Genomic DNA, 15,336 nt, shown 5'->3' with positions numbered 1-15,336 from the left:
AAATAATACAATTGAAAATGGACAGAGAGGGGTGCCTGGGTGGTTCAGTTGGTTAAACATCTGCCTTCTGCTCAGGTCATTATACCGGAGTCCTGAGATCTGCAGAGCAGAGAGCCTGCTTCTCCTTCTCCCTCTGCTCCCCTCCCCCTGCTTGTACTCTCTCTCACTCTTTCTCTCTCTCTCAAATAAATAAAATAAAATATTTAAAATCAATGGACAGAGGACCTGAATAGACATTTTTTGAAAAAAGACATACAGGTGTCCAGCAGACACGTGAATATATGCTCAACATCACTAATTATCAGGGGAAAGTAAATCAAAACCACAATGAGATACCACTTCACACCAGTCAGAATGGCTAGTACCAAAAGATGAGAAATAACAAGTGCTGGTTAGGATGTAGAGAAAAAGGAACCCTTGTCCATTGTTGGTGGGAATGTAAACTGGTGCAGTCGCTATGGAAAACAGTATGGAGTTTCCTCAGAAAATTAAAAATAGAAATACCATACAACCCAGTAATTCCACTTCTGGACATTTACTCAAAGAAAACCAAAACAGTAATTTGAAAAGATATGCACCACCATGTTTATTGAAACATCATTTACAATAGCCAAGATACAGAAGCAACCTAAGTGTCCACTGATAGATGAAGGATATAAAGAAACTGTGGTATACATATGCAATAGAATATTATTCAACCATAAAAAGAATGATATCTTGCCATTTACAACAACATGGATGGACCTGAAGGTAATACACTAAGTGAAATAAGTCAGACAGAAACAGATGAATACCATATGACTCCATTTATATGTGGAAACTAAAAAACAAAACAAATAAACAACAACAACAACAAAACCAACCCAGAAATGGACTTATAAATATAGAAAACTGGTAGTTGCCAGAGGGAGGAGTGGAAGGATGGGCAAAATAGGTGAAGGGGATTAAGACGTACAAACTGCCAGTTTTAAAATAAATAAGTCACAGGATTGAGAAGTATAGCATAGGGAATATAGTCAATAATATTGTAATAACTTGTATGGTGACAGATACTAAGTATGCTTATTGTGGTAAGCATTTCATAATGTATATAATTGTCAAATCACTATGTTGTACACATGAAACTAATACAATATGATATTATATTCAACTAAACTTTAATTAAAATAGAATGTCATAAAATGACATTATAGGGTACATAACCTTTTGACAGTGGCTTCTTTCACTCACTATAATGCCTTTGCGATTCATCCAAGTTGTATTAGTAGCTCATTTCTTCTCTTGCTGAATAGTATTTCATTATATGGATAAACCATAGCTTGTTCATTTATTCACCCTTTAAAGAACATTTGAGTTGTTTCTGGTTTGAGCAATTATGAATAAAGTTGCTATAAGAATTCATGTATATAAGATTATATTTCTTTAAGGTAAATACCCAGGAAGGTCATACGGTAAATGTGTAAGGAACTGCCGAACTATTTTCCAGAGTTCCTTTATCATTCATTTCCTCCAACAAAGTATGAGGGTTCCAGTTGCTTTGTATCCTCACCAGCACCTCATATTGTCATCATTTTTCATTTTAGTTATTCTTTTTTTTTTCCGGAGCTCATATCTGTTTATTATTTTTTATTGTGCTCAAAAACACAGAACATAAAATTTACCATCTTAACTTTTTTTTATTTTTTATTATATTATGTTAGTCACCATACAGTACATCCCCGGTTTCCGATGTAAGGCTCGATGATTCATTAGTTGTGTATAACACCCAGTGCACCATGCAATACGTGCCCTCCTTACTACCCATCACCAGCCTATCCCATTCCCCCATACCCCTCCCCTCTGAGGCCCTCAGTTTGTTTCTCATAGTCCATAGTCTCTCATGTTTCATTCCCCCTTCTGATTACCCCCCCTTTCTTTATCCCTTTCTTCCCCTACCGATCTTCCTAGTTCTTATGTTCCATAGATGAGAGAAATCATATGATAGTTGTCTTTCTCTGCTTGACTTATTTCACTTAGCATTATCTCCTCCAGTGCCGTTCATGTTGTAGCAAATGTTGAGAACTCGTTCTTTCTGATAGCTGAGTAATATTCCATTGTATATATGGACCACAACTTCTTAATCCAGTCATCTGTTGAAGGGCATCTCGGCTCCTTCCACGATTTAGCTATTGTGGACATTGCTGCTATGAACATTGGGGTGCATATGGCCCTTCTCTTCACTACATCTGTATCTTTGGGGTAAACACCCAGTAGTGCAATGGCTGGGTCATAGGGTAGCTCAATTTGTAACTTTTTAAGGGACCTCCACACTGTTTTCCAGAGTAGCTGTACCAACTTGCATTCCCACCAACAATGTAGGAGGGATCCCCTTTCTCCACATCCTCTCCAACAATTGTTTCTTGCCTTGTCTATTTTTGCCATTCTAACTGGCGTAAGGTGGTATCTCAGTGTGGTTTTGATTTGAATTTCCTTGATGGCTAATGATTTTGAACATTTTTTCATGTGTCTGTTAGCCATTTGTATGTCTTCATTGGAAAAGTGTCTGTTCATATCTTCTGCCCATTTTTTGATTTGTTTATTTGTTTCTCGTGTATTGAGTTTGAGAAGTTCTTTGTAGATCTTGGATACCAGTCCTTTATCTGTAGTGTCATTTGCAAATATATTCTCCCATTCCGTGGGCTGCCTCTTAGTTTTTCTGACTGTTTCCTTGGATGTGCAGAAACTTTTAATCTTGATGAAGTCCCATAAATTCATTTTATCTTTTGTTTCTCTTGCCTTTGGGGATGTGTCATGAAAAAGGTTGCTTTGGCCGATGTCGTAGAGGTTGCTGCCTATGTTCTCCTCTAGGATTTTGATAGATTCCTGTCTCACATCGAGGTCTTTCATCCATTTGGAGTTTATTTTTGTGTATGGTGTGAGATAGTGGTCAAGTTTCATTCTTTTGCATGTAGCTGTCCAATTTTCCCAGCACCATTTATTGAAGAGACTGTCTTTTTCCCACCGGATGTTTTTTCCTGCTTTATCAAATATTAGGTGCCCAAAGAGCCGAGGGTCCATTTCTGGGCTCTCTATTCTGTTCCATTGGTCTATGTGTCTGTTTTTGTGCCAGTACCATGCTGTCTTGGTGATCACAGCTTTGTAGTACAGCTCGAAATCCGGCATTGTGATGCCCCCAGCTTTGTTTTTCCTTTTCAACAGTTCCTTGGAGATTCGGGGCCTTTTCTGTTTCCATACAAATTTAAGGACTGTTTGTTCCAGTTCTTTGAAAAATGACCTCGGTATTTTGATCGGGATAGCATTGAAAGTGTAGATTGCTCTGGGTAGCATGGACATTTTAACTATGTTAATTCTTCCGATCCATGAGCATGGAATATCTTTCCATCTCTTTATGTCTTCCTCAATGTCTTTCAAGAGTGATTTATAGTTTCTAGAATATAGGTCCTTTACGTCTCTGGTTAAGTTAATTCCAAGGTAACGTATGGTTTTTGGTGCTATTGTAAATGGGATGGATTCCCTAATTTCTCTTTCTTCGGTCTCATTATTCGTGTATAGAAATGCAACTGATTTCCGAGCACTGATTTTGTATCCCGCCATGTTACTGAATTGCTCTATAACTTCTAATAGTTTGGGAGTGGCTTCTTTTGGGTTTTCCATATAGAGTATCATGTCATCTGCGAAGAGAGACATTTTGACTTCTTCTTTGCCGATTTGAATACCTTTGATCCCTTTTTGTCGTCTGATTGCTGTTGCAAGGACTTCTAGTACTATGTTGAATAATAGTGGCGAGAGTGGGCATCCTTGTCGAGTTCCTGATCTTAAGGGAAAGGCTTCCAGCTTTTCCCCATTGAGAATAATATTTGCAGTAGGCTTTTCATAGATGGCTTTTATGAGATTGAGAAATGTACCTTCTATTCCTACACTCTGAAGGGTTTTAATCAGGAAAGGATGCTTTATTTTGTCAAATGCTTTTTCGGCATAGATTGAGAAGATCATATGGTTCCTGAGTCTTTTCTTGTTGATATGATGTATCACGCTGATTGATTTGCGAATATTGAACCACGCTTGCATCCCAGGTATGAATCCCACTTGATCGTGATGGATAATCCTTTTAATGTACTGTTGGATTCTATTAGCAAGTATCTTGTTGAGGATTTTGGCGTCCATATTCATTAGGGAAATCGGTCTGTAATTCTCCTTTTTGAGGGGGTCTTTGCCTGGTTTGGGGATCAAGGTAATATTGGCCTCATAGAATGAGTTTGGTAGCTTTCCTTCTGTTTCTATTTTTTGAAATAGCTTTAGGAGAATAGGTATTATTTCTTCTTTGAATGCTTGGTAGAATTCCCCAGGAAAACCGTCCGGGCCTGGAGTTTTGTTATTTGGAAGGTTGTTTATCACTGACTCAATTTCTTCATAATTAATTGGCCTGTTTAAGAAATCAATTTCTTCCAGTTTCAATCTTAGTAGTTTATAGGTTTCCAGGAAGGATTCCATCTCTTCCAGATTGCTTAGTTTATTGGCATATAGCTGTTGATAAAAATTTCTAATAATCCTTCCAATTTCAATGGTGTTCATCGTGACCTCTCCTTTTTCATTCATAATTTTAATAATCTGGGTCCTTTCTCTTGTCTTTTGGATAAGTCTTGCCAGTGGTCTGTCAATTTTATTGATTCTCTCAAAGAACCAGCTTCTAGTCCTGTTGATCTGCTCTACTGTACTTCTGGTTTCTGCTTGATTGATTTCAGCTCTAATTTTGGTCAACTGCTTCCTCGTGCGTGGATTAGGCCTGTCCCTCTATTGCTGTTCCAGCTTCTTGAGGTGAGAATATAAAAACTGCATTTTAGATTTTTCTATTCTTTTGAGTGAGGCTTGGATGGCTATGTATTTTTCCCTTAGGACTGCCTTTGCCATATCCCATAGGTTTTAGACTGTTGTATTTTCATTCTCATTGGTCTCCATAAATTGTTTAATTTGATTTTTGATTTCCTGGTTTATCGAGTCATTCCTGAGCAGGATGGTTCTTAGTCTCCAAGTGTTTGAATTTCTTCCAAATTTTTCCTTGTGGTTAAGTTCCAATTTCAGAGCGTTGTGGTCTGAGAATATGCAGGGGATAATTTCAATCTTTTGGTATCGGTTGAGACCTGTTTTGTGTCCCAGAACATGGTCTATTCTTGAGAGTGTTCCATGGGCATTAGAATAGAATGAGTATTCTTTGGTTCTGGGGTGTAGTGTTCTATATATATCTATGAGGTCCAACTTGTCGAGTATGGCATTCAAAGCCTTTGATTCTTTGCTTAGTTTTTGCCAGGGTGTTCTGTCTATTTCTGATAGTGGAGTGTTGAGGTCCCCTACTATTAATGTATTTTTATTTATATGTCTCTTTATTCTGGTTAAGAGTTGGCTTGTGTATCTTGCTGCTCCCCTGTTGGGGGCATATATATTTATAATTGTCATATCCACTTGTTGAATACTTCCTTTAAGAATAATATAGTGCCCTTCTGCGTCTCTAACTATAGTCTGTAGTTTAAAATCCAATTTATCTGATATGAGAATTGCTACCCCAGCTTTCTTTTGAGGTCCATTTGCATGAAAGATGGTACTCCATCCCCTTACTCTCAGTCTGAATGCATCTTTGGGTTCGAAATGAGTCTCTTGTAGACAGCAAATGGATGGGTCATTTCTTTTTATCCAATCTGCAGCCCTGTGGCATTTACGGGAGAATTTAAGCCATTAACATTAAGACTGAGTACTGAGAGATATGATTTTAATGATGCCATGTTGCCAGTAAAGTCTTTGTTTGTATTGGCTGTGACTTTCTGTTCTGTACCACTCTTGGGGCCTTTTTACTTTTATAGAACCCCCCGTAATATCTTCTGTAGGGCTGGTTTCGTGGTTACAAAATTGGTTAGTGACTGGCGATTCTGAAATGTCTTTATTTCTCCATCAATTCTGAATGACAGCCTTGCTGGATAAAGGATCCTTGGCTGCATGTTTTTCTCTGAAAGAGCTTTAAATATGCTCCCCCAACCCTTTCTCTCATTCCAGGTCTGTGTAGACAGGTCTGATGTAATTCTGATGCCTTTGCCTTGGTACGTGAGAAATTTCTTTGCCCTGGCCGCTTTCAATACTGTGTCATTGGATCTAATATTTGCGGATTGCACTATGACGTGACGTGGCGTAGGTTTGTCGTGGTTGAGCTTGGGAGGGGTCCTCTCTGCCTCTTGGACATGAATGTTTATTTCCCTCGCTAGATTAGGGAAGTTTTCAGCTACAATTTGTTCAAATATCTCTTCTAGACCTCTGTTTTTCTCCACCCCCTCGGGGATGCCGATGATTCTAACATTGGATCGTTTCATTGAGTCAGTAATCTCCCGTAACCTACATTCGTGGGCTTGGATTTTTTTAAGAGCAGCTTCTATTTTCGTTTTTTCCTCTATTAACCCATCCTCCAATTCACTAACCCGTTCCTCTGCTTCTGTGACCCTGGCCGTCAGAGCCTCTAGTTTTGCCTGCATTTGGCTCATAGAATTTTTAATTTCTGTCAGATTCGCTCTCATTTCTGTCCTTAGGGATTCTATATTCTCAGTAACCTTTTCGTTAATAGTTTTTTCAATTCTACTCATCATTTTGACCATCGTTACTCTGAATTCCATTTCTGATACTTTGGTTACATCCATATCCATTATTTCTGTGGCAGAGGCCACAGACTCACTGTCTTTTCTTTGCTGGGGGGAGGGGCTTCTCCTTCTTGTCATTCTGATAAGGAGAGGTTGCGGGGCTGTCCAGAGCCCAAATTATTGACTGGGTCCCAGGCCGTGCCCCTTGTTTTATAGGGATCTTAGGGATGTGGGCTTCTTCTTTAAAGATTTTATTTATTTATTTATTTATGTGGCAGCCAACCAGCGAGAGAGGGAACACAGGCAGGGGAGTGGGAGAGGAAGAAGCAGGCTCCCAGCGGAGGAGCCCGATGAGGGACTCCTTTCCGGAACGCCGGGATCACGCCCTGAGCCGAAGACAGGCGCTCAATGACTGCGCCACCCAGGCGCCCGGGTTGTGGGCTTCTTGATTTTTCAGCCTGCCTTCTGTGTTCTGGGGGAGGGGCCTGCCGCGCCGATACTCAGGCAGCCCTGTTTGGGTAGAGTCTCCGTGTCCCCTGCGAGGGGGGATGGGGATGGGCACTCTCTGAGCCGGTATTTCCAGGCTTTTGTTCTCTGGCGGCTTTCCCTGGCGGTCTGCTGTGCCTCTTCTGAGAGTCAGAGCAGCAGCGGCCGAATTTCAGCCTCTGTCACAGAACAGAGGGATTGCGGCCCATTCTCTACTAATGTTCTGGCCACTTTAACTCTGTTTCTGTTGGTGCTGCTCAACCCTGCAGCGTCCCGGGATGTGCGCCCCACACCCGGCGTCCCAGCCCTCACTTCCAGGGCCGGCGTGTCTCCGTCCTTTGTGTTTCTAACGCCACCAGCCGCCCCGCGCGCGCTCCCGGATCTCCCGGTCTCAGTCTGGATCCAGTGAGCGCACCGGGATTCCGGGGTTCCGCGAGATGCCTGGTGGCCGCGCTCCCGGCTCACGGTCTCAGTCTGCTGTTTTGCGGGTGCCGTCCGCGAGCCCCGCCCGCTCTCCCGTGCAAGTGGCTGCCGCTTCCCGGTGCCCGAATGCGGCAGCTCCCTCCCCCTTCTGTTTATCTTCCGATATCTGTGCGCGGTTTCATGGCTCCCCGCTTCGTACCTCAATACTCAGCGCTGGAGATGTTCATTTGTAGAGATCCAGATGCATCTTCCTGCATCTCAGGCTGGTTCTGTGGTTGTTTAGGCTGGTCTGGTACCTATCCAGCTGGACTCAGGGGACCGGCTGAAAAAGGTGTCTCCTACTCCTCTGCCATCTTAACCGGAAGTCTCATTTTAGTTATTCTAATAAATTGCAGTGGCACCTTATTGTGGTTTGAATTTGCATTCCCTAATGGCTAATGATGTTGAACATCTTTTCATGTTCTTATTTATCATATTTATGTCCTCTTTAGTGAAATACCTGTTCAAATTTTTCACCAATTTTTATTTAGTTGTTTTTCTATTGTTGAATTTTGGGAGTTCTTAATATTCTGGATACAAATCTTCTGTCAGATATACGCTTTGCAGATATTTTTTCCTAGTCTCTACCTTTTCTTTTCTTTTTGTTAATAGTATCTTTTACAGATCACACAATTTTAATTTTGATGAAGTTCCATTTATCCTATTTTTCTTTTATGGATCATGCTTTTGTGTCATGTCCAAGAACTCTTTACCTAAACTCCAGGTCATGAAGACTTTCTTCTTTTTTTTCTTCTAAAATTTTTATAGTTTTATGTTTTACATTCAGAACCATGGTTCATTTCAAGTTGATTTTTTTTTAAGTAGGTTCCACACCCAGCCTGGAGCCCAGCATGGGTTGAATTCACAACCCTGAGATCAAGACCTGATCAAGATCAACAGTTGGATGCTCAACCAACTGAGCCACCCAGGTGTCCCTTAAGTTGATTTTTTATATGTTTGAGGTTTAGGTCAAAGTTCATTTTTTGCATATGGATGACCAATGGTTCTAATACCATTTTTTTTGAAAAGACTCTTTTCTCTATTCAATTTCCGTTACACCTCTGTCAAAAATATAATGGTCTTATTTGTGTGGACCTATTTTTAGACTCTTTTATTGATTTATGTGTCTATCCTTTCATCAGTCCTGTTGGGTCTCAAATAATTAAAAACTATTCATTATACCCATATTATACAAATAACAGTAACAACTACTATTGGGAAGACATTTAATTACCTCTTCATAATACACGGCTGCCATTTCAAAGTTCTCATTGACTTCCGCTTCAAATGCAAAGAGTCGAAGCTGTTCATTGCTTGTGTAAATGGTTGAAACAGCGCCTTGGAAATCATCTGGCATGGTCTTGTCAACATCAAGATGTTAAACAAAACAAAGCAATTACAAATAGAAATTCTTATAAGAATAAGCTAAATGTGAGACCCCAGTTATGAGGTTGAAAATGATACTGGGGTTTTACAATATATGTCTAACAAACCATTACGCTGTATGCCTTAAACTTACACAGTGATGTATGTCAATTATGTCTCAATAAAACTGGGGAAAAAGAAAACAAAATTTGAAAAGTTTTCATTGAATCTGAAAATAGGGAGGTTATTAACTTTTACATAGCAATATCAGTGAGCTAATGGAGTGGATTCAAATTATAATGAATTGTGGAGTAAATGAGTGATTAGGGAAGTAGGTGAATATAAATTCAAGAAGTTAGAAGATGAAAGGAAGGAGGGGAAAAGTAGTAGCTAGAAATTATAGAGATTTTCTTTTTAAGCTGGGGATGCCTTTCCCATGTCCAGAGGTTTGGGAAAAGGAGTCAGCAGACAGGGAGAAATTGAAAATAGAAGGAAAGAGAGAATAATTTATGGCAAGCCCAGAGTATATACAAGTGGGAAAGGATCAAAACAGAGAAGGATGTGACGCTTCTTCCTCAGACTGAAAGGAAAGAGATATAATGGATGCAGTGTGGGGTTCAGAAGTTGCAGTGTGGGGTTCATAAGTTGAGGGATTTCTGGCCTAATGATTTCCTAATGATTTCTCAAAAGAGAAATGTCAAGGGTGAAAGAGAAGCTCGGGTGTCTGAATACCAACAACCTAAGCTCACAGAAGTGAGTAAAAATTAATTTGGGCAGAACCGTTTCCCTCAACCCTCAGGGCAGTCAAAATCCCTAAGCCTCCTTTGATCTCAAATAGCTTCCTACATTTTCTCTACTGTACAGGACAAATATTATCATTCTTAGGTGCCACGACATGAAAAAGGTTGGCAAGCACTAGCTAGTCTTCAAACATCAAAACAAACAAACCAGGAGATTAAGGGTAAAGCTTCGAAAGCTGCTTCTGTACTTTTAGTGAGATATATAAGCATGTCCCACAAAGGAAACATTTTAGAAATAGCCAGAAGGTAGGAGAAAACCCAAAAAATATTATACACTATATACCCATCCAGGAAAGCAGGTCTGGAATAATAAGTAATCTCCTGGATCGGAAGCTAGTGCCAAGGAAGACCTCCCAACATTCTTTAATTAGAAGTAAAAATATTATCAGTGACATTAACAAGTAGAATTGCTGAAGGATGTAGAGAGTAAAACTAAATTTGAGTTGGGTCAAAGAGAGCTCCTGATCATGGATTAATGCCTCTGTTCTTTGTTATTTTTAATTTTGATGGTCTTGACCTCCAAATCCCTCCAGCAACACACTTCGTTGTCCAAACCAGAAATACACTACCTCTAACATCCCACTCCCAGAATCTACATAACAAGCCTTCAGTCTTTTTGTCACTTAATTCCCTGAAAACTGGTCTCTGACTTCATTTCCTTCATTTCCAATGTGCCTATCTTTCCCAGTGCGTAAGCCTGGACCTCATGACCATCCACTCATACTACTTTCTCACCAGCACACTCAGGTCCCAGGTATCCTTGTCCTTCTCCTGCACTTGGTCTGAAGACTCCCAAATTAAAACAATCCTACTGACTTCTTCATTCTTAGACAAGAGCTGCTAACAGGTCCTGAGGAAAACTGCATACACAAAGAAATACCTGAGCTGCCACTGATTCTTTGGCATTCAGCCTTAGCTGAAGGCCTTTCATATTCTCCACAACCTATGTAGTTGTCCTTGTTCGACAACATATTCCATAATGCTATGATGCACTATCTAAATTTTCTTCTCTTTCTTCAGGCTTTTTATTCAAACATTATTCCCTTCACTGTTAGTAAAGACATTACTTCACGGAGGAAACGGAAATCATTAGGCCAGAAATCCCTCAACTTATGAACCCCACACTGAAACTTCTGAACCCCACACTGCATCCATTATATCTCTTTCCTTTCAGTCTGAGGAAGAAGCGTCACATCCTTCTCTGTTTTGATCCTTTCCCACTTGTATATACTCTGGGCTTGCCATCAATTATTCTCTCTTTCCTTCTATTTTCAATTTCCCTGTCTGCTGACTCCTTTTCCCAAACCTCTGGACATGGGAAAGGCATCCCCAGCTTAAAAAGAAAATCTCTATAATTTCTAGCTACTACTTTTCCCCTCCTTCCTTTCATCTTCCAACTTCTTGAATTTATATTCACCTGCTTCCCTAATCACTCATTTACTCCACAATTCATTATAATTTGAATCCACTCCATTAGCTCACTGATATTGCTATGTAAAAGTTAATAACCTCCCTATTTTCAGATTCAATGAAAACTTTTCAAATTTTGTTTTCTTTTTCCCCAGTTTTATTGAGACATAATTGACATACATCACTGTGTAAGTTTAAGGCATACAGCATAATGGTTTGATAGACATATATTGTAAAATAATTACCACAATAAGTTTAGTTAGTATCCATCATCTCAAATGGACACAATAAAAATAAAAAGGAAAAAAAAGAAAAAATTTTTTCTTGTGATAAGAACTCTTAGGATTTACTTTTTTAACAACTTTCACATATATCATACAACAGTGTTCTCTTTAGTCATCATGCTGTACATTATATGCCTAGTACTTGTTTATTCTGCAACTCGAAGTTTATACCTTTGACCACTTTGTTCCAATTCCCTCTCCCCATGAACTCCTAGGAATATTTGACGTTGTTGACTACTTTTTCTTCTTAAAAGTCTCTTCCCTTAGCTTCCGTGATACCACTGTCTTCTGGCTCTTTTGCCTCTTTAACAATTCACTTATCTCCTCCATTAGTTCTTTTACTCATTTATCCTTTAAATGCGGGGGTTCGATAGGCTCCACTGACAGCTCACTTCTCTCTCGACTCGTGTTTTTCTCAGCAGCTTCATCTAGGACCATAGTTTAACTAGCATCTACGGGCATATCTTCTCTTATTGTGCTTCACAGATACTGTTTTTCTTGTTTTCTGTTTTTTTACAAATTGAAGGTTTGTGGCAACTCTAATAGCATTTGCTCACTTTGTGTCTCTGTGTCACATTTGTGTAATTGTTACAATAATTCAAGCTTTTTCATTGTTAATTATATTTGTTATGGTGATCTGTGATCTGTGGTTAGGACTCACTGAAAGCTCTGATGATGGTTAGCATTTTTTAGCAATACAGTATTTTTTAACTAAGGTATGTACATTGTTTTTCTAGACATAATGCTATTGCACACATAATAGACTACAGTATGGTGTAAACTTTTATATGCACTGGGAAACCAAAAAATTCATTTGACTCACTTTATTGTGATATTTGCTTTATTGTGGTGGCCTGGAACCAAACTGTCCATATCTCCAAGGTATGCCTGTATATATATACTCATGGCTCCCCAAATCTCATTTCTAGCTCAGATCTCTCTCTTGAGAAGAACCCCACAAGAACCAATGTTCAAAAGTGATTTCAACATACCTGTCTCCTACCAAATTCACTTGTGTTGTATTTCCTGTCCTGGTTAATTGTACTACCAGTTACCTAGTCATTGAGCCTTAAACTTAAGAATCTTTGACCCCTTTATTACTACATAATAACCAATTAACAAAAACCACCAGTTTCACCACATCTAACCCATCTGACATACTGTTATCAGACTGTTTTTCATAAAATGTAGATCTGATCGTATTATTCCACTTATAAAAGAATTAAATTTATTGCTTCCAAATGCTAAAAAGGGAAAAAGTCAAAACTTCTTTGTGTGGTATATAAGGCTTCCATCCACATTCTCAATCCCCCTACCAGGAACTGATCCCTGGCTTCACCTCCTACTTCTATGTCCCTTAACCACTTCAACCTCTACTCCTAAACTATATCAGTTTCTGTATATGCCATACACTTCCAAGCTTCCAAGTTTTTGTGATGGTCCCTATGACTCAAATGCTCTGAAACATCCACCTGGAGAAGTTTTTAGCCTTCAAGCTCAAGCCACAGGTCTTCTGTGAATCCTTTCCTGACAGATCTCAGGGTGAAGTTGATCACTCTTTCTTTAGGCATCCCCTAACCTTGCTCTTACCATGGACACGTCCCTATCACAGCACTTACCTCACCCTACTGCACTTATTTGTATTTCATGCCTCTCTTCTCTACTAGACAGGGATTCCTTGGGGTCATGAGGCAAAAATAATTACTATCTCATGCTCAATTCAAGGCAATTTATCCAAATCATCTGTGTCCAAGGTGGGATTGTTTCCATAATTCTAGGATATCGGACACTCCTCACCTTCCTCTTCCAGAAAGGCTGGACCAGGTGAAAAAAAAAGTGATGGTGACAGAGAAGAAAACAACAGTAAAGGAAAAAGCAAATAGAATAGAAGGCTTGAGGAAGCATGGCTGCTTAGAGACTACCAAGGGCACAAAAAGACTTTGATTTTTGTCATTGTTTTCAAATAAACCACAACTGTATACATTTAAAAATGAGCAAATGAAGACAAGATATAAGCTGTACAAATACAGATAGAAGCAGACAAATGGGAGAAGAGCAGGCTATCAGTCAAATAGAAAAGGTATGTTTGGGGGCACCTGGGTGGCTCAGTGGGTTAAGTGTCCAACTCTCGATTTGGGTTCATGTCATGATCCCAGGTTACGATCTCGAGCCCTGTGTGGGGCTCTGCAATGGGCAGGGAGCCTGCTTGGGAGTCTCTCTCTTTCTCTCCCTCTCTCCCTCTCCTTCTGTCCCTACTCACCCCCTTCTCTAAAAAGAAAAAAGAAAAGGCATGTTTGAAGTGTCACTGTCATTCAGGTATAATATCTGAAAGCTCATAATATTTCTTAGTTTTGATTGCCGATCACAGAGAGCAAACTGAGAATTGCACACATTCACAGAATAAATGAAATGATGATTTTTGTTTTATAATTTAATTAGCTGATTTTATATATTTCTTTTATCCATCACATTTATGACAGTTACGAAAGCTATTATGCCAGGGAGTCGAATTATTCTCCCCTGTTCTCCCCAAAATTAGTTTTATAATTTAGGCAGTTTCTTATTCACCTTTGTCAGAGCCTAGCACAGAGTAGACACCTCATAAGTGTTTGCTGAATGAAGGAGGAAAGGAAGCAAGGAAGGAAGGAATCATTCAGAGACCCTGATGTCCTATGGAGAAAAGGAAGGGCTCTTAGTTCTTAAACACTTACCTGGTTTAAGGCCACATGCATCTGATCCACCAAGAACACATAGAGCTCACTAATAAATGTCTGCAGTTCCTCCTGGCTTTCAAACGATGTCGTCTTCAAATACTTCTCTCTCACAATCTTTACTACAGCATGCTGGAAGAGACACAGATCATCCATTTGATTACAAAGTTCAGCACCATGCTGACAACACAGGCCTCCCTTGAGCTTCTGCTCTAAGGCTCATCAGAACTTCAGAAAGTGATTGATTTCTCCCTTGGTAACTGCTAAAATGTCAGCTCTCTGATGGACTTCTTTTCTTGACGTCATCACTAATATGGTCAATGCAGAACTCATATCATAGGAAGAGAGCCATAAAACTAAACAACACCTAAGCATTAGGTTTATGGATTACATCTCTCATGGTGACCACACGATACAAAAGGAAAAGGCTTGACTTAACAGTCTAGAGGATGGAATTCTTGTTCTAATCCTGCCACTATATAATCTCAAAAATTAAATTTACTACTACATTGTCCTCATTTGTTATATGGATGTTACTTCTGGTCTTATTATCTTACTTCAGAAGATGATTGAGAAGCCAAAGAAATATAACAGGTAGGTGGTGAAGCTTAAAATCTGTACAAATAACATACTGCTATAGCCATGACAGCTTTTCCCCCTTCAGCTAACATTACTGCCAGGTTTTGTACAAAGCACTTTCCATGCATCATATTATTTAATTCTCATAATGATCCCATGTGATAGTATTAGTATTATTCCTCATCGTTACAAAAAATTAAAGTTCAGAGAAGTAAAGTCATTTGACCATCCAGCCAGTAATGGTAGAACCAGGAATCAAACTAAGTTGTGACGATGCCACCTACTAAGAAGAGCTCCTCGCCTCCATGGGCGTCAGTTGTTTTTCACCTTGTTACTTCCATGTGCTTTCTTTGTACCTGTTAAGTGCAGCATGGGACACATAGTAAATGTGCACAGAGAGGCAATCCAGTGGAGCAGTTAAGAATGTGAATTCTGGAGCAAGAAGGCTGCCTGAATTTGAGTCCCATCTTTAACCTTTACTAGTTCTATGACTTTGGGGAAATTACTTAACCAATTAATATTGCATTTCTCCACCTGTAAAGTGAGAGACATCTCCCTCATAGGGTCGTTGTTAGGATTAAATTAGTAAAATATGAAGCATTTAAAGATTTGTCTGGCGTATAGC

General features: G+C 39.5%; 1 protein-coding gene across 1 annotated transcript in view; it reads right to left on the bottom strand.

Annotated features, from left to right (window-relative positions):
• Positions 1-15,336, bottom strand: part of CFAP70 (cilia and flagella associated protein 70) — a 99,071-nt gene that overhangs the window by 35,070 nt on the left and 48,665 nt on the right. Inside the window, exons 15-16 of the mRNA XM_045783586.2 lie at positions 14,133-14,264; positions 8,797-8,922 (exon numbers count right to left, since the gene is read on the bottom strand). Of these exons, the coding sequence (XP_045639542.1) occupies positions 8,797-8,922; positions 14,133-14,264 (258 nt within the window). The remainder of the gene's footprint in view (positions 1-8,796; positions 8,923-14,132; positions 14,265-15,336) is intronic.

Source organism: Ursus americanus, chromosome 6 (assembly GCF_024610735.1).
Source record: "Ursus americanus isolate L20-20 chromosome 6, mUrsAme1.1.p, whole genome shotgun sequence".
Taxonomy (NCBI): domain Eukaryota; kingdom Metazoa; phylum Chordata; class Mammalia; order Carnivora; family Ursidae; genus Ursus; species Ursus americanus.
This window is presented reverse-complemented; position numbering and strand designations above follow the sequence as displayed.